This window comes from Carlito syrichta, unplaced genomic scaffold (genome assembly GCF_000164805.1).
Source record: "Carlito syrichta isolate Samal-C Ts95f unplaced genomic scaffold, Tarsius_syrichta-2.0.1 Scaffold309408, whole genome shotgun sequence".
Classification (NCBI taxonomy): domain Eukaryota; kingdom Metazoa; phylum Chordata; class Mammalia; order Primates; family Tarsiidae; genus Carlito; species Carlito syrichta.
In genome coordinates, this window is record NW_007253504.1 from 966639 (window position 1) to 990950 (window position 24312).

The 24312-nt window shown below is 47.5% G+C and overlaps 1 protein-coding gene across 1 annotated transcript in view; it reads left to right on the plus strand.

Annotated features, from left to right (window-relative positions):
- LOC103269648 (neuron navigator 2) overlaps positions 1–24312 on the plus strand; it is a 411491-nt gene that overhangs the window by 160704 nt on the left and 226475 nt on the right. Inside the window, exons 4-5 of the mRNA XM_008067217.1 lie at positions 9161–9233; positions 20798–21056. Coding sequence (XP_008065408.1) covers positions 9161–9233; positions 20798–21056 — 332 coding nt within the window. The remainder of the gene's footprint in view (positions 1–9160; positions 9234–20797; positions 21057–24312) is intronic.

Below are 24312 nucleotides of genomic sequence, written 5' to 3' on the forward strand. Positions count from 1 at the left end.
GTCTCACCAAGTTGCCCGGGCTGGTCTTGAACCCCTGGGCTCAGGCAATCCTCTTGCCTCGGTCTCCCAAAGTGCTGGGATTATGGGCTTGAGTCACTGCGCCTGGTTTGGTAGTTCTGTTTTTAATGTTTTGAGCAACCTTTATACTGTTTTCCATAAGAACTGTACACTCTCCTTAACCAAAATGCCTTTTGGTCTTAGGCCTCAAGCAACTCAATAGAGGAGACTTTGATTAGAAAGCTTTTTGGATAGATAGTGCTGATTCTGGCAGGGTCAGAATGAATTCTAGTGACAAGGCACCTATTTGTAGAAAGGCTACTAGTGTCGTATAATTTAACAAGTCTCTGGGTGTCTCACCCTTCAAAATGATCCTTCACTTACAGGAAATGCCACTGATGTATAAAATTCTGCCATCATGAAATTGTATGAAGAATGAGCCTTTTAAAATCTCTGGCCAGGCTCAGTGGCTCAGCCTGTAATCCCGCACCTTTGGGAGGCTGAGGTGAGTGGATGGCCTGAGCCCGCGGGTTCGAGACCCGCCTGGGCAACTTGGCAAGACCTCATCCCTACAATAAATAAAAAAATCAGCTGAGTGTGGTAGCGCATGCCTGTAATTCCGGCTACTTGGAAGGCTGAGGTGGAAGGATCGCCGGAGCCCAGCAGGTCCAGGCTGCAGTGGCCGGGAGCGTCCACTGCACTCCAGTCTGGGCGACAGAGTGAGACTCCAACTCAAAAAAAAAAAAAAAAATCTCTGAATATGTGAAGTTCCAGACCATTGGTATATAGCCACCCATCTAATCCTCTCAGTAATGCTGTGAGATAGATATCAGCATTTCTGTGTCACAGGTGATGCGTCTGAAGCTTGAAGCAGTTAATAATTTTATCAAGGTCTTGTGGGTACTGTGTCGGAGAGCCAGGCTCCAGGTGTGGAAGAGTCCAAAGTCCATACTCTTTCAACAGATATGGTCACCTAGTAATTATGGTCATGTGGGAAGCCAATGGCTGTCCCCTCTGTCTCAGTGTGAGTTAGTTTATCAGCATCTTTTCTAGAGAGGGACTGTTGAGAGGCAGGTTTGATATCAGATGATGGGAGGGGGAACCCAGGTTCCTAGAAAGCTGGGCTGAAAAGGAAGGCCTGGCGGAAGAAAGGAAAGGCAGATAAGCGTATCCAAATCTCTGTTTTGCCAGAAGCCAAGACACAGTGCTGAATGTCATATCCTTAGAACTATTGCCTAGGAACATGCACATCAAAAATTACAGCACAGAAACAAAAACTCCCAGCTGCTGGGCACACATCACACACACATATATCCTCTTGTTTAACAATCACCACTACCCTGTGCAGTAGGTGCTATCATGCCCATTTACAGATCAGGCCACTGAAGTAACTTGCTGAAGGCCATAATTTAGCGAATGGCAGAATCAAGATTTGAACCCAGGCTTGTCTGAACCCAGAGCCAGTGTTATGTCCTCTAAATATTACTCCTTATCCCTCATTGCTCCCCTCTTGTGTTTGCGTCCAACTTTTAACTTGGAGTCCTTGACTTAGAGCAGCGATTCCTTTTGGAAGTGAGAGGACGTTCAGGAGTATTACTCTGAAATGGTAGTCAGAGGAATGTGCTACAGAGTGGAGTACTGAGTGAATACACACAAAAGCAGTCTTGGATCTTTCTGGTGGGGCTGGTCACCAGTGAAGCCTGTTTCCTCATCATGGCTGCTGTCACTGTAAGGGCTTAGGATGGGAGCCTTCAGAGCAAAGACAGACTTCGAGAATTTTAGCTCCAACTCCCCTTCCAGGTTTCTCTCTTTGCTTCTTTTCTTTTTTTTCTCTCCCCTCCCCTCCCCTCCCCTCTCTTCTCCTCTCCTCTCCTCTCCCTCTGCTCATCTCTTTTTGAGTTGGAGTCTCACTTCGTTGCCCAGGCTGGGGTGCTGTGGCATGCTCCCAGCCATCGCAGCCTCGACCTGCTGGGCTTAGATGATCCTTCCACCTCAGCCTTCCAAGTAGTTGGAACCACAAGGCATGCGCCACAATGCCCAGTTAATTTTTTGACATATTGTAGAAACAAGGCCTTGCCAAGTTGCCCAGGCTGGTCTCAAACCAGTGGGCTCAGGCAATCCTCTCGCCTCCTCCTCCCAAAGGGATTATAGGTGTAAGCCACTGTGCCCGGCTTCTCTCTTTGTTTCAAGGGAAAAATGGAAAAGTCAAAAAAAATAGGAAAACAAAACATTCCAGACAGTTGGAAACAAAGTAGAAAAAGACAGTCATTGGAGGACATGGAGAGACTCGTTTTCCATTTTTTCTCGAGAGATAATTGTTTGTATCCATATGGACTTGCCCATTTGCTGTAAGTGCTGTAAAGCAGATAGGCTCTTAGAAAGATTTTTATAAAAGGAGTTCTTGACAACCTCATGGAAGGCTGAAGTTATAAATATTGTAAACGATATGGTGGATAGCATTGCCAAATTAAAGGAAGGAGCTGGGCAGGGCAATAAGGAAGAAACAGAAGCAGTTGACGTGGGAACTCTTAGACCGCACCTCTTAGCCCCCTGGTCCCCTAAAAGCTTTGGTGCTTGAATGGCCAAAGCTGGGGCAGAAGGCATGGAGCTCCTTGTACAACTGGACGAAGCTGGCTCTATGTTTTAGTCAAGCAGGAGCAGCCCATGTGGCTGACGGAAGGCTCTGATGTGCCCAAATATTTTCCTGCCACCGTGCACGTCCCGCATTTCTGGCTCGTTAGGACACTGTGAGTTCTGCCCTTCAAGGGGTTGTGCATCTCAGAGACCACCCTGTGCTCTGTGAGCCACATGCTTGGATGAGGATGCTCACCCCAACTCAGACATAGGTGGACAGGAAAAAGAAGCCAGGCAAATCATACATAAGGGTGTGGCCTCTAGAAATGTAAAGGAAGGAGACAGACAACATGGGAAGACAGACCTTTCAGGGGGCATTTTCTCAAAGTGAATTTTGCCTTTTGGTTTGATTTCATATATGTTTCTTTCTGCTTCTTTTTTTTATTTTTATCTTCATCCCATCCCTCCCCTTCTCTGCGTCCAACCTGGTAGTCAGGGAGCCCACCTTGAGGTCACTGTTTGAGCCATCTCTAACATGAGCTAGCCCATTCTCAAACTCTCAGACGAGCAGGGCTTGGCTGTGCTCGGTTGCCATGGTCATGGGCAGGTTAAGGTACAGACAAGACTTCCTGTAAAATGGAAAGACCCCGCCTTCTCTCCTCCCCAAGTCAGCTCCTTCTGTGGTGGGCGTGGCCCTGTGTGACCACCTGGTGCCCTGGCTCTGGTGCCTTCTGGTTGCCCTTCTCCCCTGCCCACTGTGCTGCAACCATTTTGACTTTCTTTGGGTTCCCAGAACGTGGTGTATGGAGTCTTGCGTGGAGGCTTTTCGGCGTTAGGTTCCCTGGGCTTGGTAGATTCTTCTTCACTCCTGTTCTCTGACCAATGCCTGAGGTCTCACACAAATTTTCCTTCATTCCTTCAGTCAGTGAATATTCTCGAGCGCCTACTGTGCACCGTACCCTATTCTAGGCTCATGGGGCCACATAAGTGAACAAAATAGAAAAAAAAAAAAGTCCTATCTGTGGACCTATGTGCTGTCTCTTCCTTAAGAAATCCTTTCCTAGCCGGGCTTGGTGGCTCAGCCTGTAATCCCGTGCCGTTGGGAGGCTGAGGTGAGTGGATTGCCTGAGCCCGCGGGTTCGAGACCCGCCTGGGCAGCGAGACCTCATCTCTACAATAAATCAAAAATTGAGCCAGGCGTGGTAGCGCATGCCTGTAATTCTGGCTACTTGGAAGGCTGAGACGGAAGGATCGCCGGAGCCCAGCAGGTCGAGGCTGTGGTGGCCGCAAGCGGCCACTGCACTTGTCTGGGCAACAGAGTGAGACTCCAACTCAAAAAAAAAAAAAGAAAAGAAATCCTTTCCTGAACCTTCCACCCTCATGCCTAAGGCTAGATTCTGCCTTCCTTCCAGGACCTACTTTCCCAACACTTTTCTCCTTCAAAGTAACCATGGCAGCTTGGCATCATGTACTTTCTTGTGCATATTTATTTAGTGCCAGTTCCCCCCACATTAGGGGGATCTGCAAGGTCTGGGATTGTGTCCCTGACACCCAGTAGGTGCTGAGTAAAGATGGGTGAATCAATAGGTAAATAAATGCATGATGATTTTTTTTTTGGAGTCAAGGTCTCACTCTGTCGCGCAAGCTGGAGTGCAGTGGCACAGTCATGGCTCACATGCAGCCTTGGCTTTCTGGACTCAACTGATCCTTCTGCCTCAGCCTCCCAAGTATCTGTGACTACAGGTGCATACCACCATGCCCAGCTTATTTTTTTGTTTTGTTTTGTTTTTTGTTTGTAGAGATGAGATCTTACTATGTTCCTCAGGCTGGTCTTGAGCTCCTGGGCTCAAACATCCTCCCACCTCAGCCTCCCAAAGTGCTGAGATTATACGCGTGAGCCACCACCCGCAGCTGACAATTATTTTTGATGGCAAGTAGCAATGTCAGGTGTGAGGGTCGCATACACTTCCGGATGGAAGTTGTTTGAGCTGACATGAGTTTCATTGCAATGCTACAGTGTGCTTTCCGCGTTGCCAGAACCTGCAAGTTCTCACTTAACCTGGGCTTGATGCATTTCGTGGTTTACAAAAATGACTGTGGCTGTGCCTACTTCAATACAGCACTTGTTTGCCTCTCTTCCTGGACTGGAGAACTCCAACAGGCCTGGTGAGAAAGTGTTAACTCTAGACACTAGCGCTCCGTTTACTTGGTATGCTCAGAATATCATCTTCCCTGGGCTGCGGTAGCGCCCACAGAGATGGTCTTCGTTTGCATTAATCATTTTAATGCGCTCTGCACTCAGCTACACTGGTATTCAGAGAAAAATGCTGCCATGACAACTGCCACAACAGATGGTATTTGATCAGTCTCCAAGCTACAAGGAGATGTACGCAGTGCTTCCGAGGTTTGCAAATTTTACATGATCAGGTAACCCAGTCCAGCCTTAATCACGATTGAAATGTGAAGTTTCCCATTTGCTTCCCATCTCCCATTCTCTCTCTAGTTGTTTGGCACTTGTTTTGATTTTCTAGCTCTCTGGCTATCCCAGGTGGGGCTGTATTTCTGGATACAGGAGACAAAGGCTGTAACATACACAGCCCTTGGCAGTTGCCCTGAACGTATGAAGTTCAGAGACTGTTGAGGAACTGTGCACTCCATGGAGGGCCCAATTGCCACCTCTCTCCTGGATGCTCATGGACTGTACAAGGTAGGGGGCCACATTTGGCCCCCAGCAAAGGGAATTCTGGGAAGTCCAGTCTTGATCTGCCCTCTTTCTCCATCCAGCACCTCTCTGCTCCTGGGGTCTCCAAGCCATGTGGTGGTTCCTCTTTTGGGCTTCTCACCCCAGCTAATCCTGCAAACTCCAGCAACTCAATCTTAGAACTCTTGGACCCATTTCTATGGCAATAACTACAGTAGTTTCTCACCCAGTCCTGCCCTCTCCTTGCCGCAGAGACCCTGGAATGTCAGACTTTGCACAGATTTTTTTCATCTGATTTTGGAAAGTAGTTTATATTGGTTGCTACATGTTAATGAACAACTTTGGTCATATTTACATACTTTGCCGTTTAAGCATCTTTTCTGTTGTTCTGCCTTCCAACTTTAATCGGATCCTCATCTCACGCTGTGTGTCTGGATCACACATGAGCCACGAGCCTCATTAAAGATGGGCACAAGGACACCCTTGTACTCATTAGAGCACAAGGTCCTGGGTGCTGCTGCTGGGGCCGGTCCCCTCTCAGGACGGGGTAGGAGTTGGCAGTTTCAACAGTACATGAGGATGGATTGTGTTTACCTGTACAATATTTAGAAGAAAAGCTTAAGGTGAATTTTAATCACAAGAGGGCCTGGATCAAAGAAACAGTCTCCCCTTCTGATCTCCTTCCAGATGGAGCCAGGAGGTTTGGAATCCACATCTGACCCCAGCCTGCTTCCCAGCCCGGCTCTCCTCCTGGGGTGCAGATGAAAGAGCGTGGGTCTCGGCCGCCTTGTCAGGAGTGATTTTTAACCTTAATGGAACATTATTAAAGAGTGGGTTTGAGACTTGAGGAATGTTTTTTGAACTCCTTCTGTGAACAGAAAACTCATAGTAGAGGGGAAAAATTCAAGGCACTTGATGGGTTCATGAATGGTCTTTTAAATAATCACCAAGTTCTTAGTTTTAACGCGTTCTGGAAGTACAGTCTAGCCATCTCAATATCGCTGCCCGTATTTCATCTCTTTAGAATAAAATATTCCTGGTGCCCTCAGATTCCTCTTTCACCCTAATCAAGGAAGAGCCTAATGCTTCCTTGTTTATGTGCTCTGGTTCTTCCTGAGATGAACAGGAATGGGGGGGTGTCGATGGCTCTGTAGACCCAAGAGAAGGGTTATGTAAATGCAGCCTCCTATCACAGACAGGAGGACCACCTGGGTCTTCTCCAGCCAAGCTATTGACATTGAACTATGTAATCTTGGTCAAAAATCAGACTTCCTTACCTCACTTTCTCCATCACATAATAGACCAACACCATTAAAAGACTCATGCCCAGTGCCCGCACATTTGTACCATGATATTGATTGAATGAATGCTTGAAAGAATCATATAACTCAGGGCTTCTCAACCTCAGCACTGTTGACACTTTGGATAATTCCTTGCTGTGAGGGGCTATCCTGTGCATTGTAGAATGTTTTGCCTCTACCTACTGGATATTAGTGGCACCCCCCCATACTTTGTGTCAGCCCAAAGTGTTACCAGATGTTGATAAATTGTTCTTTTACTTCAACCCTTCCTCCTTAACCAATGGAGAATTACTGATCAAAATGATGAAATCCTATGAAAAAAAATGGCAGTACTTTAAAAAGTTAACAAAGGAGAAAGAAGTATTCTGGTAACTTTTTTTATAATTACTCATTTTTAATAGAATGTGATGTTCAAAGAAAGCCCAGCAGATGGCTGAATTGAAATGGATCAAGGATAGCCTTGCAAAAGACACTATTGTGTACTTTAAATGATGTTGTGTGCATTGAATGCTCCATAAATATGACAAGTAAATGTGCTTTGCACTCCTTCCTGTAGAAGTTCAGTGTTGTAGTTGAACAATCCTTTCTTGAATGTGTTGGGGGCATCTTTCCTTCAGACACTGTACTATTGCTGAAGAAGCTTAACTGACCTTACCAGCCCGCCTCCATGACCCTTCCCAGGATAAAAAACAAGTATATTATTTTTGGTTTTGCAATGACAGAGATTCAAGACAAGTCACCTTTTTTTCCACTCATTTTCCATGGGGACATAATTGCCAAAGCCCCTCTTATTAGCCACACACAAGATATTATGTGAACGAAATAGGACAGGATTTTAGGAGAGGAATTATATAATTTTATCATGATTTAAATGCCAGTGTCTCTTTTGGGGGGCAACAAATCCTTTTGAGTGGTTTGGGGGTATTACTACTATATACAGCAGTAGAAATAAGGGCTGACAGCATGTTCTCTCTGAAGCAAGGTTTCAAAGTATGGTGAAACAGCATGTAGAGGTGTGACTTTTACTACTCTTACACATGGGAGCAGATTGCTGCCCGCACTGGGTACTGCCAACCATTCTCTTCTTTTCTTCCCCCTCCCTTCTCCTTCGTAGATGATAGCCCTTGACTGTCACTCATCGCCCTGGCTGGACAGAGGAAAGGAGAGATGAAGAGAAGTCTTCCTTTTCCTTTGCCTGTAGAAGGAATGGTTCTCTGCTCTGGTGGCAGGCATCACCCATAGCATCAACACTTATTCACTGTGTAGGAAATTGCATTCTGGCCCCTTTTTAAGGGATGAGAGAATGTCTCCAAGATGCAGACCCTTAAGGTGGGTTGGAGGTTGAAAGGGAGGTAGGAACCTGTGCTAAAAATGGAAGGATGGAGTCACTTCAAGCTCAAGGTTGAGTAGATTCTAGAACATGGCTGTGGTTCTATTTAGGTGTCTCGTAGCTTAATTTGAAGCATTCGGGAGATGAGAAGACTATCATCAGAAGAGGGAAAGTCTGAACATCAGGGGGAGAATGGACATGAACTTCAGAAAGACTGTCTTGAAGACTCTCTTCAAAGAACTCTTGATATGTAGATTGTTCATGCTTTCTATGACTGTGAAGGAGCTTCAGGAAATTGCTTGGGATGGGGACAGAGAATGGTCACCCGTATACTGCTAAAGACAATCATTTCTTAGTTCAGGATATACTCTATGGGTTAAATGCTAGTTTGAGTTCATAAGAATGTTGATGGACCCTGGAAGTCATGCGAAGTGGGATGGAGTGAGTGGCGTCCCCATTGTGAGGTGCAAATTGTGTGAAATTCAAAGATCCTCATGCCAAGTCGAAAGCAATTGCTTTTACTTGTGGTCACCATTGACATTAATCAAACCAGAACATTTTCCTTTAAACCAAAAATAATTAGCCCTGACAACTGAAGTCAAATTAGACCCTTGGGAATGACCTGACGGTTTGTTCATGAGGGCTGGACATTGACTTGTCCTTGGCAGTGAGATCAGCCCTGACTAACCTGGGAGGCCTCCCACACTTCAGCTAGCTGGCAGACCCCTTTTTGCTACAGAGAGCGCAAAGGACAGAGGGGTTGGGGAGGTCACAGCCCTCCCTGGTCATCTGCAATGCCTGCCCTTCTGATAATGTCGTGGATAAACAAAATTCCTGTTAAAACTCCTATTTACTGTGTGTAAATCTGACTGCCTGCCTCTCTGGTGACTGGAAATTTCTCGCAGCTGCTGGGCGATGGGTGTGTCCACTAACCTCGTCCCCACCTCCATTCTTCTGGCCACTGCTCAAGATTTCAGGATTGCGCTGGTGACAGAGATCAGATGAGAGCTCCAATTCCACCCTGGTTATTTTTGGCGGCTGTGAACAATCCAAGGCTTGACTTTTGGCACTGTGTAGTTGGGATATTAGGTAACCTTTTCCTGTGCAAGTAGGGACAGAGGGCTGTCCCAACCTGTGTCCATCCAGCCACTGGCCGACTTTATAGCATTCTCTTTGCCTTTTGTTTCTAACAAGAGATGACTTTGGAAGAGGCTGGATATTATTAAGTGTATATTGTGTTTTTTTTTTCCCCTCTAGATTGAAAACATAGATGCCTGCTTGAATTTCCTGGCAGCTAAAGGGATAAACATCCAGGGGCTGTCTGCAGAAGGTGAGTTAGAGCACTTGTCATGAAGCTGCCTCTCAGCATAAGAAATGCCCACTTGTTACTTATGGGTCATATTAGTACCAAGAAGACAGGGGATGCTGGTGGTCTCTTCTGGTTTGACTTTCCTTAGGGCAGCTGAATGCTTGCTTCTACTTGAGGATGCCAACTTTATGACAACCCAAAGAATCGCTCCAAGAATGCAGATTCAGCCAGACCAGCTGTGATTGCAAGACCCGCTGTGATTTGAGAAGGCCTCACTTAAACAATGCTGACTTGATTCACCTGGGTGGAGATTCAGCTAATTATCAAGTCAGACCTTATCCATGGGAGAGAGGACACTTAGCCACAGAACATATGAAAATGAGCATCTCCCAGGGAAAGTCACTTAATCCTTATCTCTTATTAGATGAAGCAGCCCTAAACAAACAAACAAAAAATCTTGTGATTTATTCATGCAGTGCTACATTTTTACTTCCTGATTAGTTTTTAATTCACTTAAATTTGGTGACCAGTGAGCACGTTAGCGTTTGCCCCTGTTTTGCAGTTAAGTTAGGGATTGGTCTGGAGTCGGCTAGTCCGAGTTCCCAGCCTCCTGAGGCAACAGCTCAGTCTGGAAACTTTTACACTCCCTCCTGTTTGTAAACACAAGCAGCTGCCAGCCTAGGGCTGCCATAGGCCCAGGCCTCCTCCCAAGTGCTTTGGCTGCACCTGCCTCCCAGTTTTTCCTGAACAGGTAAAGCAGTTTGGGCTTCAAGTGACAACCACCCTTCCCTAGTAAGGCTGCTTCTTGAAAGGACACCTGTTAGCATGGACCCCGGTGGTGATCAGGGTAGGGCAGAGGGGTGCACTGAGGAAGGCAGTGGCCACATGGAGCAGGTAAGTTTGTAGATATGATGGATTCCACTTGGGACCTGTTCCTTGTCTTGGTGAAAGTTTGGGTTTCCTGGCTGTGTTTCTGAGCTGTAGTTTCTTCTGGGATTCAGGGTGGGTGGTATAAAGGACCTCGTGGGTATGACGTGTCTCAGAGTGGGACTGCTAGCCTTCCCAATTGGGAACTCTAATGTGCTGGGCCTGTCCTTGGCTGGGCGTGGTCATACTGCTTCCAGAGGTCTCAGAAGCAGATGTAATGTGGTCAGCCCTGATCCCAGAGGGTTCCCCTCCCCTGGGTGTGGGCCCTCATCCATGGGAATGAGAGCAGGGCGACTGACATGTGGAGTACACATGGGGTGTGGGGGGTTGGTGGTGGTGGGAAGATGCAAATTTCCAGGCCCACGAACACATGATTTCCTCCTGGTAGAGAGTTCTATGCTGGTCAGCAGGTGGCAGGACATGCCCCTCTTGATTCCTGGGAGTGATTGGGCCTCAGGGACAGGCCTGTGTCCCCCCCAGCAACAGCAGGGATGGTAATAGAGGTGTGCTCAGCAGAAAATCTCTTGGGACGCAGGTTCTATGGGCCTGATTCTTTCTACCTGACCTGGAGTGACCCCTGACCACTTTGCCACCCATACCCTCATTTGTTTCCCCAAACGCCTGCTCTCTCTGTACCCTAAGGCATAGAGATTCTATGCAATAAGTATTTGTTGAATGAATAAATACCAATTGTGCTTTTAAGGACATTATCCGTAGCGGCTCCAGTTCTCACAACCAGAGCTGGAGTTTTGAACAGCCTCTGTTGGTAGATGAGGGAACTTTGCCTTAAAGAAGCTAAGTGACATCCTTGAGGCATGCAGTCAGAGAGTGGCAGAACCAGGATTTGCACCCAGGTCTGTGTGATTTCTGAGCCCGTGTTCATGGTGTCCTCTGGGACCGCAGAGGGGTGATGTCGAGGCATGTCACACAAAGGTGAAAGGAGTCAGACTTAGAACTCTGTTCCCCAGAACGTTGTTTCAGAGGATGTTGTGGCCCATGGAGGCACGTCATGCAGGGGATACTCAGCCCTCAGCCCTGTTGGTGCTGGGAGGACCCCTATGAGTCTGAGCGTGAAGAGCATGTGATGACCGGTGCGCCACCTTGTCCAGTCACTGGGTTGTAACTATGCAGGGGTCATGGTATTGCAACTGATTACTGCCTCGATGGCAGATGCTGAATCCCCATCTTTCCTGCTGAGTTGAGACTCAATGACATTTTGGCCGGTATCCACAACTCTTTAGTTTCATTCAGTTATTAAAACAGTTTTCTGTCCATACTTATGACTCAGGTTGGCTTAGTTTTAAACTTCAATCTCGAACTCTACTCAAAACTCTGTCCCCTCTTCCCTCCAGTGCAAGTGGCTTTAGAAGATGGAAGGGCGGTGGGGCATGGTGGCTTGACTCTTTTCTCTCCCCTTCCCTGGTTCTTGTGCCTGAGCCTCCAGGATTGGGCAGCATAGAAGAGGCAGAGTTCTGCTGCTGGTGAGGCTGCTGACCTCCTCTACAGTGACTGTCATTGCCTTTGTCCCGAGCAGTGGGTGGTCTTAGTGTGCCCTGCCTACCAGGATTCACTCCTGTGCTGCTCTGGGGCACTGGTGGTCTTCTGAGAGGCCTGGCCAGCTCTCGCAGTCCTGCCGAAACCTGCCACAGATCCTGCGGGAATGCGTGACCTCCATTTCCCACTTGCAGTGTGTGGACCCTCAGATCCTCCTGTCACCCACAGGACCCTCCCCACACGGCCTTTCTTAGCTCTTTTTCCCACTCAGGTAGCCAAGAGTACATCGGCCAAGTCTGCTATGCATGTGTCCTTTCTGGGGCTAGAATGCCAGGCCTGCTTCTTCTTCTTTTTTTATTTTTTATTTTTTGAGTTGGAATCTCCCTCTGTCTCCCAGGCTGGAGTGCAGTGGCACACTCACAGCCACCACAGCCTTGACCTGCTGGGCTCAGGTGGTTCTTCCACCTCAGCCTTTCAAGTAGCTGGCACTACAGGCATGTGCCACCACACCTGGCTCATTTTTTGATTTACTGTAGAGATGAGGTCTCACCAGATTGCCCAGACTGAGCTCAGGCATTTCTTTCGCCTCTGCCTCCCAAAGTACTGGAATTATAGGCATGAGCCATTGCACATGGCTTGGGCCTGCTTCTTGCCAGCCCTCCATGTAGAGAGATTCTCTCAGCATCCTTACTCCTTGGACTTCCAGGAACTCAAGGACCCCACCGCCTTGGCTCCCCAGTGACGGGAGGGAGATATCCTGTCTCTGTGATTATCAGACATCATCTCTCCAAATGACATTCTGTCCTCCAGATCTCCTTAGATTGATTTGGTGGGAGTGGGAAGCTCTGATGATATTGGTGGTATGATCAATTCTGAACTGCTGCAGACCTGTGGTAAGGTGACTGTTCCCAGCTTCTGTCAACTCCTTGAATTTACAAAAAGCATGAGTAATAGTTAGGTGTGAGGGCTCACGCCTGTAATCCCGGTGCTTTGGGAGGCCGAGACAGGAGGATTGCTTGAGCCCAGGAGTTGAGACCAACCTGGCCAACATAGCAAGACCCCATCTCTACAAAACAAATTTTAAAAAATTAGTTGGACATGGTGACACATGCCTGTAGTACTACTGTTATCCCTATGATACAGATGAGGAAACCAAAGTCCTAAGAGATTGACACTTAGGAAGAAGGAGGCCCACGGGACTGGCAGTGGCTGAGCTACTCACATCTGCTGATTCACAGGCCTGGCGTTTCCTCCTCCTCACTGCTGCCCGTGTTTCTTGCCCCCTGCATAACCACTAGAAAAGCAAAAGCATTAGAGTCTATTAGAAAGTAATGTCGAGTTAATGCTTTTTGTTTTCCTTTTGAAGATGATAGAGTGCCTGAGGCATCTTTTCTGATAAAAAAAATCAGCCGTTGGAAAGCCCCATAGATACTCCTCCACCCTTTCCCACTGACTAAAGCCGAATTTGGATCCAGGAAGGTGTATGCACCTGTCCTTGAAGCATTTCAACAGCTCAGGCCTGCCCTGACTTGCCTGTGGGAGAGCCACTGAGAGCCTTTGTTCCAGGGCACAGACGGCGGGTGCCTGGGGCAGAAGCTGCCAGCCTGAGGGAACCCGTGGAGGTGTGGTTGGTTTGGGGGACTTCCCTGGACTAGGTGTTCCTCCCCCCTCACCCCCGCCGGTGTTCCTGAAGGTTGGAACTGCCCTGTTGGCTGTTGGAGACTTGCCAGAGCCCTGTGAGCCTGGGCCTCCCCTTGCCCTGGGGTAGTGTTCAGGATCCCCCACAAACCCTTCCCGACACACATGCCACCTGTCACAGCCATCTGTAGACCTGCCCCCATGAGGAATAGCGGCTTTTATCTCTGGCTGTTTTGAGAACACCTGGAGTTTGTGCTATCTGGCCACGAGCCCATCCTCCTGGAATGGAGAAGCAAAGGTCAGAGGGTAAGCACATTCTATTTAGATCAGCAAACAGTTGCCAGGCACAACTTATAAGTCTATCATAGTGCTAGGTACTGGGGTGCACAGGTAGTCAAGCTGGTCATACACAGCTAACCTTGATTCCAATTAATAAGACAGCTGTGCCTGGTGCGGTGGCTCACGCCTGTAATGCTAGCACTTTCGGAGGTGGAGGTGGGAGGATTGCCTGAGATCAGGGGTTCGAGACCAGCCTGGGCAGCCTGGTGAGATGAAGTCTCTACATTAAATCAAGAAAAAGTAGCCAGGCATGGTGGCACATGCCTATAGTTCCAGCTACTGGGACGACTGAGGTGGAAGGATTGCTTGAGCCCAGGAGGCTGAGGCTGTGGTGTCTGTGAGCGTGCCACTGCACTCCAGTCTGGGTGACAGAGTGAGGCTTTGACTCAAAAAATGATAACACAGCTGTGCTGGTGTTATGTATGAAATGCAGTGGTGGCCAAAGAAAGGCAGATCAACTCTGCCTGGAGCAGTCAGGGGGGTTTCACAGAGGGGGTGGTGTTTTCCTTGAGTGTCACGGGATGAGTAATCATTTGCCAGACAGAAAAGGAAGGTAAAGGGAAACCTAGACAAAAGATCAGGCATAGGTAGGATTCATATGATGGGGGCAAAGGGTTAGCCCTTCATCGGCCTTGCAGATCGAAGAAATGGAGGCAGGAAGATCCTTCCAGGTGAAAGGAGTATATCCTTTGAAGTGAAACCTGTCACCAACTTGATCAATTCAGTCCTGGGTTTGCTGCCCTGCTGCCCAGAGCCCTAGGTACTGAATTTGTTCCTCTTTTGTCCTGAGCCAGAAAGCAGAGGGTCTTTCCAGAAGTGTCCATTTCCTCCTCCCCACCTCACCTGACTGTGGCACTGACTGGGACCCTCCGTTTCTGTCCCTCCGTGCAAGGCGCCCCTCATGTCTGTTCCCGTGTCTCCTGTGGGTAGAGTTGCTGGAGGGCTTGGTGAACAGCAGATTCACAGAGGGCTGGAGTCAGGTGGTGCGTGTCAGTCATGTACCCGGCCCATCTGCGGGGACAGTGTTGCAGAATCCACTGTCAGCTGAGCAAGTCTTACGCAACCGAAGCTTGAGGGAACCGAATAGGAGTTCTGCCATTTTGCGGTCTACACAGCCCTACCTTTGGCTCCAAATCCCTCTACCCTACAAAGGAGGTTTCTTTGTATTAGATTATTTCAGTGCTCATGTCCTTGTAAACCAGGCTTGAGGCTTCTCTTAAAACACATAGTAAGGGCCGAGCATAGTGGCTCACACCTATAATCCCAGCACTCTGGGAGGCCAAGGTGAGAGGATTACCTGACCCCACCACGGGTTCGAGACCAGCCTGGACAATTTGGTAAGACCTCATCTCTATAATCAATCAAAAAATTAGCTGGGCGTGGTGGCATATGCCTGTAGCTACTTGGATGGCTGAAGTGGAAGGATCACTTGAGCCAAGCAGGTCAAGGCTGCGGTGGTGGTGAGTGCACCACTGCACTCAAGACTGGGCTACAGAGTGAGACTTCAACTCAAAAAAACAAAAACAAAAACTACAGCAAAAAAGCCAATAATCTAACTTCTATTTATCTTATCTTCATGCTGGACACTACCCACAGTGTCTGTGCAGACTAGCACCAGCCAATGGGAAAAAGTGATCATTTGGAACCCAAAGAAAGAGACAAGGCAGTACTGATCCTAATGGAGACTGGAATATGGCAGGATGGTCTATGCAGTTTGTTCTTCAGTTTACACAGCAGGGGTGTTGGGGGAGGAGGGGTTGTCCACAGGAAGAGAAAGGAGACCAGAACTCAGCATTGGTTAAGGCACCAACTGGCGAGCATCTCCTTGGCCAAGTCTGTTCTCTGTGCATCACTTTCCTTCTCTAAAAGTCAAGAGGGTAAGGTTAGTTGATCAGATGCAAATGATATATTTCCTTTCCAAGGCCTTGGGATGTTTTGTGAGGGAAACATTTTTGTGGGCTTTTGTGTTTTGTTTTCAGGCTTCTGTGGTGCCTCATGGGACACAAACAGATACCATTTGGAAATATGGAAAGAACACAATTCTAGATATTTTGGATACTGTCTGTAACAGACCACCCATGGCATGAACGACGTGGCTTCCAGGATTCTTGAGTTTTTGTGATCTGACAAGAAAATCAAACAATCCAAATGTCCATCAGCTGATGAATGGAGAAACAAAATTTGGTCAGTTTTAATGGGCTACTATTCAGCAATATGGATCTAACACAGGTGAACCTTAAAAACAGTATAAGTAAAAGAAGTCAGTATATGTAGTCGGGCGCAGTGGCTCACGCCTGTAATTCCAACACTTTGGGAGGCCAAGGAGAGAGAATTACCTGAGCTAAGGGGTTCAAGACCAGCCTAAGCAACACAGCGAAACGTCACCTCTAAAATAAATCTAAAAATCAGCTGGGCAGAGTGGCACATGCCTATAGTTGCAGCTACCTGGAAAGCTGAGACAGAGAGATTGCCTGAGTTCAGTAGGTCGAGGCTGCAGTGACCGTCAACGTGCCACTGCATTCTAGCCTGGGCAACAGAGCGAGACTCCAACTCGGAAAAAAAAAAAAAGTACTCTGAAACTTACCATGGCTTTATGTCCAGATAAACCTACTGTAAATGGAAAATAAATGCATTTCATAAACCTAACCTGCCAGACATCACAGTTCAGCCTAACCTACCTTAAACATGCTCAGAACACTTACATCAGTCTATAGTTGGGCAAAATCATCCAACACAAAGTCTATTTTATGATCAAGTGTTGAATCTTTCATGTAATTTATGGAATACTGGAAACCTGACTGAAAGTGAAAAATGGAAAGATCGTATGGGTGCTCAATGTATGGTTTCCACCAAATACTTATTGCTTCCACACAACGATAACGTTGAAAAATCGTGTGTCTGACCATTGCAAGTTGTATTACATGATTCCATTTTCAGGAAATGTCCAGAAAAGCCAGATCTGTAGAAACAGAAAGTAGAATATTGGTTGCCTGGGAGTAGGCTTGGGACTTGATTACATATGGTCAGGAAGAATCTTTGCAGGGGGAATGATAGAAAGATTATAAATCAAGAATTTATAAAACTTACTAAAAATTCTTGACTTGTACACGTAATTTTATAAATGCAAATTATACCACAGTAAAGCTGGTTGAAAAAACAAGGGAGATCACCACCAAGTTTTCCCTACTATGAGATAATTAAAGATTGGTTTCCTTCTGGGTACCAGTCACTGTGGGGAGAAGGATGCTCCTTGAGCTTCATGTGGTGAATTCTGAAGAGGCTGCAGAATGAGTGGCCATAATTCCCGAGGCAAAAGGGAAAGTGCAGAGTCAGGGGGTGCTTTACACTCATTTTCTCATTTAATCTTCAATTCTTATAGCAGTCATGTAGGAAAGGTGTGATAGGACATATGCCCATTGTAAAGAAAAGGAAAACTGAGACTTGGAGAGATTGAATCTTGTAAAAACCCAAAGTGTATAAATGATGGATTCTAGAGATTCAACCCCAGATTTTTCTGGCCCCCCAAATAAGTGATCTTTATAATAAAAATGCTGCCTCTTCAGAACAAGTGTTTTTATTTACTAGTGTGCTTTGACAAATGAAAAAAGGTTTTAGGGACAAACTGTTATGAACAGTAAGTTTCTCAATGGCCACAGTAGATAGAGAACCCAGAACTGACTCTGTTTGTCTCTCTGGGGTCAGGCTGGTAGGTTAAGAAATTTGTGATGTAAGCCGGGCTCCGTGGCTCAGCCTGTAATCCCGCAGTTTGGGAGGCCGAGGTGAGTGGATTGCCTGAGCCTGCGGGTTCGAGACCCGCCTGGGCAACTTGGCGAGACCTCATCTCTACAATAAATCAAAAAATTAGCCGGGTGTGGTAGCGCGTGCCTGTAGTTCCAGCTACTAGGAAGGCTGAGGCGGAAGGATCACCAGAGCCCAGCAGGTTGAGGTTGCAGTGGCTGGGAGCATGCCTCTGCACTCGTCTGAATGACAGAGTGAGACTCCAACTCAAAAAAAAAAAAAGAAAGTTGTGATGTGAATGGGCCTGCTTTTTACAGTGGTCATCCCCTGAAACCCTGGATATCACTGAATTGTTTAGTGGCTCTCTTTTTTGTCTTTTCTTGAATGGTTTTTTAAAAATGCCTTATGCTCTGCTTTTAGCCTCCTAAATGAAAAGATAGAACAGGTCTTGTTTGAAAAGTAAATTCAAGACCTACTTATCTACCTACAGCAATTATGAAAAAAAAAATGCCTTATGGAATGTTGGACACACCAGAAGAATAAAGAATACTAGCTGAATAAATAAAATGTTACCTGGTATGCTTTGAAATTCACCACACATGATGGGTATATAAGTAAGACAGGTGACTCAGTGTTAGGAAACTGAACCTTGAGCCAGAAAAACCTAGATTCAAATTCCAGGCCCACTGTTAATTACCTTGGAGGGGTCATAAAATCTTTCTGAGCCTCTGTTTCTCCTTAAGTGGAAGAGGAATAATAATACTTCTCAGGTTGTAAGGATTAAAGGAGATCATGCATATAAAGGGTTTAGCCTGATACATACTAGTTAGTAATAGCTCCTGTTATTATAAACTGTATAACAACGTGATAACAACCGTAAAAGGAACTAAAGAGAAGTCTTACATAGATTTTGTCTGTCCTCGTGATTAGCACCACTTTCTCCCTCCAGTGAATTCAGTTTCGAGAGGAAATTGTTTTCTCAACTTTTTTTTTTTTTTGAGTAGGGGTCTCACTGTCATTCTGTCCCCCAGACTGGAGTGCAGTGGCATAGCTCACTGCAGTCTCGACCTCCTGGGCCCAGGCCATCTTCCAACCTCAGCCTTCTGAGTAGCTAGAACTATAGGCATGCACCACCACACCCAGCTGTCTTTTTTATTTTTTTGTAGGATGTAGTCTTGCTCTGTCTTCTAGGCTGCTATGAAACTCTTGGGCTCAAGTAGTCCTCCTGCCTCAGCCTCCCAAAGTGTTGGGATTACAAGTGTGAGCCACTGCACCCAGCCAGTTATGCCAACTTTCTTAATAGGTGCTACCTTGCATGTCAGGAGTTGGCTCATCTTGGTTCTGTCCCTAGCTCTTGTCACTGCCAGAGCCTCACAGAGAAATTCTCGTGTACCGGTGAGTACATTTGGAACCAGAAGCAGAACATGCCACAGGAGTGAGCCTCTCTTTGGTTCCTGGCATGCAGAGGGAAGAGGCAGGGCTGAAGCATTAAAGCTGAACTTCCTCAAGAACCTGAGGGGCTTGCCCCACCACTTGGGAGCTTTCTCTGCTGCCTGCATCATGCAAAGTGGCTTAAAAGCAGTGACATTGCACCCTGATTTGCCCAGATCAGACCTGGCTTACGGCTGTGGTCCTGGTATGAATCAGAGTCCCCCTTTCCAGCCCCCACTTTCACTCTCAATAGTGTCATGTTTTGCACAGTACATTCAAAGTGTAACATTGTGAAAAACATCATTTTAAGGTTTGAAGCTGAAGCTGCGAGGGTCTTATTCAGGATTCAGGGACTATTGTTGTATAGTGACCAAGACCGGGGAAAGACTTCATTGTCCACAGTATGCTTTCGCATATATGCTCTCATGTGATCTGCAAAGCAACCTTGTGTGATTATGATGCAGGTGATGTTCGTACTGCCGTTTTACTAAGACCCAGAGAGATTAAGTGACATGCCCAGGGTTGCACAACCAGTAAGCAGTTGAATACAGATTGGAACTTATGGCTTAGTTTTCCCAAACACTGCTCCTGTCTGCTTTGTCCCACGGTTAGATTCTGCTGGCTCCCGACACGGGGTGTGATGGCTGGATTCTAGATATTTGTATTGTCATTTTCTTAGAGTCTGGAGAAAGGGATGCTCCGACAAGTACCTCAGCCTGGTCTAATCAGCAGATCACAGGGGCAAAGGCACCTGCAGGTTGCCCGTTTTCCCACCCTCTCACAGGATGGAGCTTGCTTCTGAAAGGACTCATTCATACCTTCTGATCCCCAGCTGGGCCTATGGAGAGGACTAACAGCCTCTTTCCTAGCCTGGGACTAGTGGGTTACCTACATGGGCAAAGCTTCCTTTCCCCACCCCTCTAACAAGGCCTCTGAGGTTTCCCTGGGCCTCACACCCCTTTTGCCAGTTCAGGAAAAGATATCCAGAGTGACAGCAAAACAGGGAGGGCCAGTATATTTGCACTGCCCCCCTCCTCCTCCTCTGTTCTCATGCTGGCTGACCCCAGAACTTACCCCGCCAGGGTCTGCGTAGACTCTCGCCTTGCCATCAGCAACTGGTGTTAGAAGAACTGTATAAAAGGAGGGCTCGCCTGAGAAACCCCTTGTGATTTGTACCCTCTGCCTGTGAATAAATATTTTATTCTTCTCTGCAACTCTATGCATGCCTCCAGGCAAGTGCATTTTAACATCTGAAAAATATCGTTTGGAATAAAAGCAAAAATGTATTCCCACTCTGCTCTAATTTCTTGTAATGTAGGGGGTGTTTCATCTGAGTCCCTTACAGAAGCAGGCCCTTGATAGCCTGTCCCTACAACCATCCCAAATTAGTTAGTTATTCAACAGACAAGATAGACACAGGCGAGGACTCTTGGAACCAGAGCAGAACGTGCTACAGGTGTGAGCCTCTCCCTTGGCTTCCTGGCGTGGAGAGGGAAGCGCAGCTGAAAGGTGAAACTGGAACTGCCCAAAAGAACCAGGGGACTTGCCCACCATTCTGGAGCTTTCTCTGCCATCTCCTGCACTGGAGAGTAGGATGACCGAGCACGGACCGTGGGGTGGGACAGCAGCCACTTGGCACACTCAGTGTAGCTTGAAGCTGAGAACATGGTGCATTTCCCCCAGTGACAGAGAGCGCCTCTGTCCCCGACTGGTTGCCTTGCCTGTGGAGCAAGCACAGTCTTGCTCGGGATGCTTGCTCTTCCAGGGGTGTCCTCGCTGAGAATTTTCTCTTGGCCCTTACCTGGCATCCAGTTGCAACTTGCCTCGTGTCTCCGCACGAATCCCAGTGGGGAGAATCAGCTCATTTCTTTGTGGTTTAGGCCTGATTTTAATCAACTGTGATGCCAATGAAGTGTTCATTCTAGAGAAATTAAACTCATGTGTGGGTTGAAGCCGCCCGTGGAACAGAAAGAAGCGGGGGACTCCCGTCTGACCGGAATCTCTTTATTGTCTTGCAGAGATCAGGAATGGAAACCTCAAGGCCATTCTAGGCCTCTTCTTCAGCCTATCCCGGTACAAGCAGCAGCAGCAACAGCCCCAGAAGCAGCACCTCTCCTCGCCTCTGCCTCCCGCCGTGTCCCAGGCGGCCGGGGCCCCCTCCCAGTGCCAGGCTGGCACCCCTCAACAGCAGGTGCTGGCCACTCCCCAAGCCCTGGGCCAACCTCACCAGCCAGCAACACTTCAGCAGTCAAAAGCACAAGCTGAGATGCAGTCCAGGTGGGGGCTCGTCGCCAGCTGATCATTCTGGTTTTCAGGCACCCTCCTCCACCCTGGGCAAATTCTAGTCCCATACTCTGTGTGTTTTTCACGGGAGCTTCTTCAATGCTGAGAGCTATTAGTGGGTCGGAGGGAAATTAGCATGACCTTGAAATGGATGCAGCAAGGGCCCCCATGACGGGCCAAGGCATGCACTTTTAGCGGTCAGAATCGCCAGCAGCCAAAGCTAATGAGCTACTCCTGCCTATTACCCACATGCTCATGGGCAACACACAGCCCCTAAAATAGACTTCAGAACCCTTTTGTGTGTTTGCCTACAGGCCGGGTGTTTGGTGTTAGTTATGAGAGTAGTTTTACTTTGTGGAGGCAAAGTTCTATTCCAGCAGATACCTCTGCTTTACCAGAAGAGAAAGAGAGTAGGCAGTGAGGGAAGGTGGTGAGTGGTTCTTAGCGAGAGTCGGGGGACAATCCTGAGGGGGCAGCATCCCCTGATGGGAGCAGCGCCCATTCGGTGTGACTGTGCTATGATGGACCTAGGGCGGGGGAGTCCCACTGTGCAGGGATGATCACCCTCTGTGTAAGATGAGGGCCTGCTTTTTGGTGTTCCCTGAGGGACTGGTGCTCACAGTCAGGCTCACGGTAGGCTGACGTATAAGCAGATGAACAAGCCACAGTGATTACTCTCTACTGTGTTACAGTGGGAATACTTGGATTCCTAAACAACTCTGCAAAAGACCGCTCTGTAAAACTTTTTTGAGTCAGTCTCACTCTGTTGCCTAGGCTGGAGGGCAGTGACACAATCAGAGCTTACCACAGCCTAGAACTCCTGGACTCAGGTAATCCTTTCACCACAGCCGAGTACCTGGGACTACAGACGTGCACAACCATGCCCCGCTAATTTTTTGATTTTCTGTCATGACAGGGTCTCGCTATGTGGCCCAGGTTGGTCTTGATCTCCTGGGCTCAAGCAATCCTCTCGCCTTGGCCTCCCAAAGTGCTGGGATTATGGGCATGAGCCACTACACCCAGCCAAAACATTTGCTTTAATAGCAGAATATTAAAACAAGGACTTTAGGAACTAGGAAGCTTCTGACTCATGGTAAAATCTACAGAAAAGTTCATTGAAACTGTTTTCTTTTAAGCCATCCATACATCTTTAGCTATAAAACCTAAACACCACTGATCACATTGGTTGCTTGATTTCATCTAGTGTATGCTGAAAGAGTAATGGCCTTTTGTTTCCAGTGCCCAGAGCACCAGCATTAATAAACCTTCCCGCACACCTTGATGTACCTTTCATCACCCGTTGTGGGTGGGCGCAGCACAAAGCTACTCAAACACAGCAGCTGCCTCATAGGCAGTTACCGCTTTCTTCCCTCTGAGAAGTACTGTTTCCCAATTGTGATGGTGTTAAAATCTGTAGTGCTGGGTGTGATGGAAGTCAGGTCCCCTTGTTAATTATCTAATTATATCCAGTTCATAATATGGAAATCTGCAGGATGCTAGGACTCGCAATGAGGCTTAGACATCCAGCGGCCAGTCCCTGCACCCTTTCTTGGGAGAGCTGCCTGAGTGGGAGTCATTCCCAGGCAGAGCTTCCCTGATGGATATGGATGATATGAGTGATCAGGGCATCATTTCCCAAACTGTGCTCTGCAGGGTGCATATTCCCTGGGATGCTAACTTGGGTTATAGTGCAGGAGAAGGGTTCTATGGGAGGGACAAAATTGGAAGATAATTTGAGTTATACTCTTTATTGCAGGTCCTCTCAGATCCTTGAGCATGCTAATATGCTTATACTTTTAGTGAGCGTAACGCCACCCATGTGCCAGACAGTGTTCTAGGCCCTCGGGAGGCAAGGATGGATGAGCTAGCCAAGCTGCCTGCTCTCTGCATGCCGCTGGAGGGAAATATCAGATAGTGGTGAGTTATAGCAAGGAGATGGGATTCAGAAGGACTGGGTTGCTAATGTAGGTTGGATTGATAAGAAGGTTTCTCTGAGAACATGACACTGAAGTTGGAGGGAGGTGAATGTCAAGGAAGTGGCCATGCAAAACTCAATTGTCAAGTAGATCCATTAGGGGGAACGACTGGTGCAGAGGCCCTGTGGTTGGGAGTCAACGTGGCATGTAAGAGGAGCAGAGGGAAGGCTAGTGCAGCCACAGCTCAGTGGGCGAGGGACAGGGAGATGTTGAGGTTGATTGGAAGCAGAGAGGGCTGCTGGCATGGACATGAATGAGGGTGTGACAGGTGACCCCAGCAATGCCACTGAGGCCAGGTTGTAGGGTACTGACTAAACTGGGTATAGCATGTGGACTCCATTCTAAGAGACACAGGCAGCCATGGGAGAGTCTTGGGCAGAAGAATTATTTGATTTATAGTTAAAAAAAAATTCAAACCAGGTGCAGTGGCTCATGCCTGTAATCCCAACACTTTGGGAGCCTGAGGCAGGAGGATTGCTTGAGTCCAGAAGTTCAATATAGCGAGACCCTGTTTGTAGCAGTACGCATCTGTAGTCCCAGCTACTAGGGAAGTGGGGGAGGGAGGACCTCTTTATCCCAGGAGATTGAGGTTGCAGTGAGTCGTAATGATGCCACTGTGCTCCAACCTGGATGACAGAGTGAAACTCTGACTCAAAAAAGAAAAAAAAAATCACCTTTGTTTCTCTTTGGAGAATAAGATCAAGGAGGAGCAAGCATGGAAGGAAGGAGCCCAGTTAAGAGGCTTTTGCAGTCATATAGACAAGAGCGACTTGGATCAAGGTAGTAGGAACAGATATGGAGATGGCCCAGCTCAGGATTTCTTGGGAGTTGAGCCAAGAGGTCTGCAGACAGGTGAACACTGGAGTGAGGGAAAGAAGAATCGTAGACAAAGCCTAGACTTCCGGCTTGAGCAGTTGGGCAAGTGGTGGTATTATTTATTGAGATGAGGAAGCCCAGGAGAACAGATGTGTATGATGAATCTTCAGACAGATGGGTAGAGATAGCGGCATTCTACAGACCTGGCCACAGCATTTTCCTTATTTTATAGAGCATCTCACTGCATAGGGTTCCAAGGAACATGTATTGAGAAACACTGGCTTGTGTCACTGAGCTATGCTGGCCCGAGGCACTCATGTCCATGGTAGGTGTTTGTTTTCTTAAAAGAACCAGATGTTCCAGTCAGAGGGCCCATCTCCCAGGAAGCCAAAACACACTACTATTAATAAATACTTCACCTAAAGAGCCATGCTCACTTAAGCCAGGTTTTTACGTTT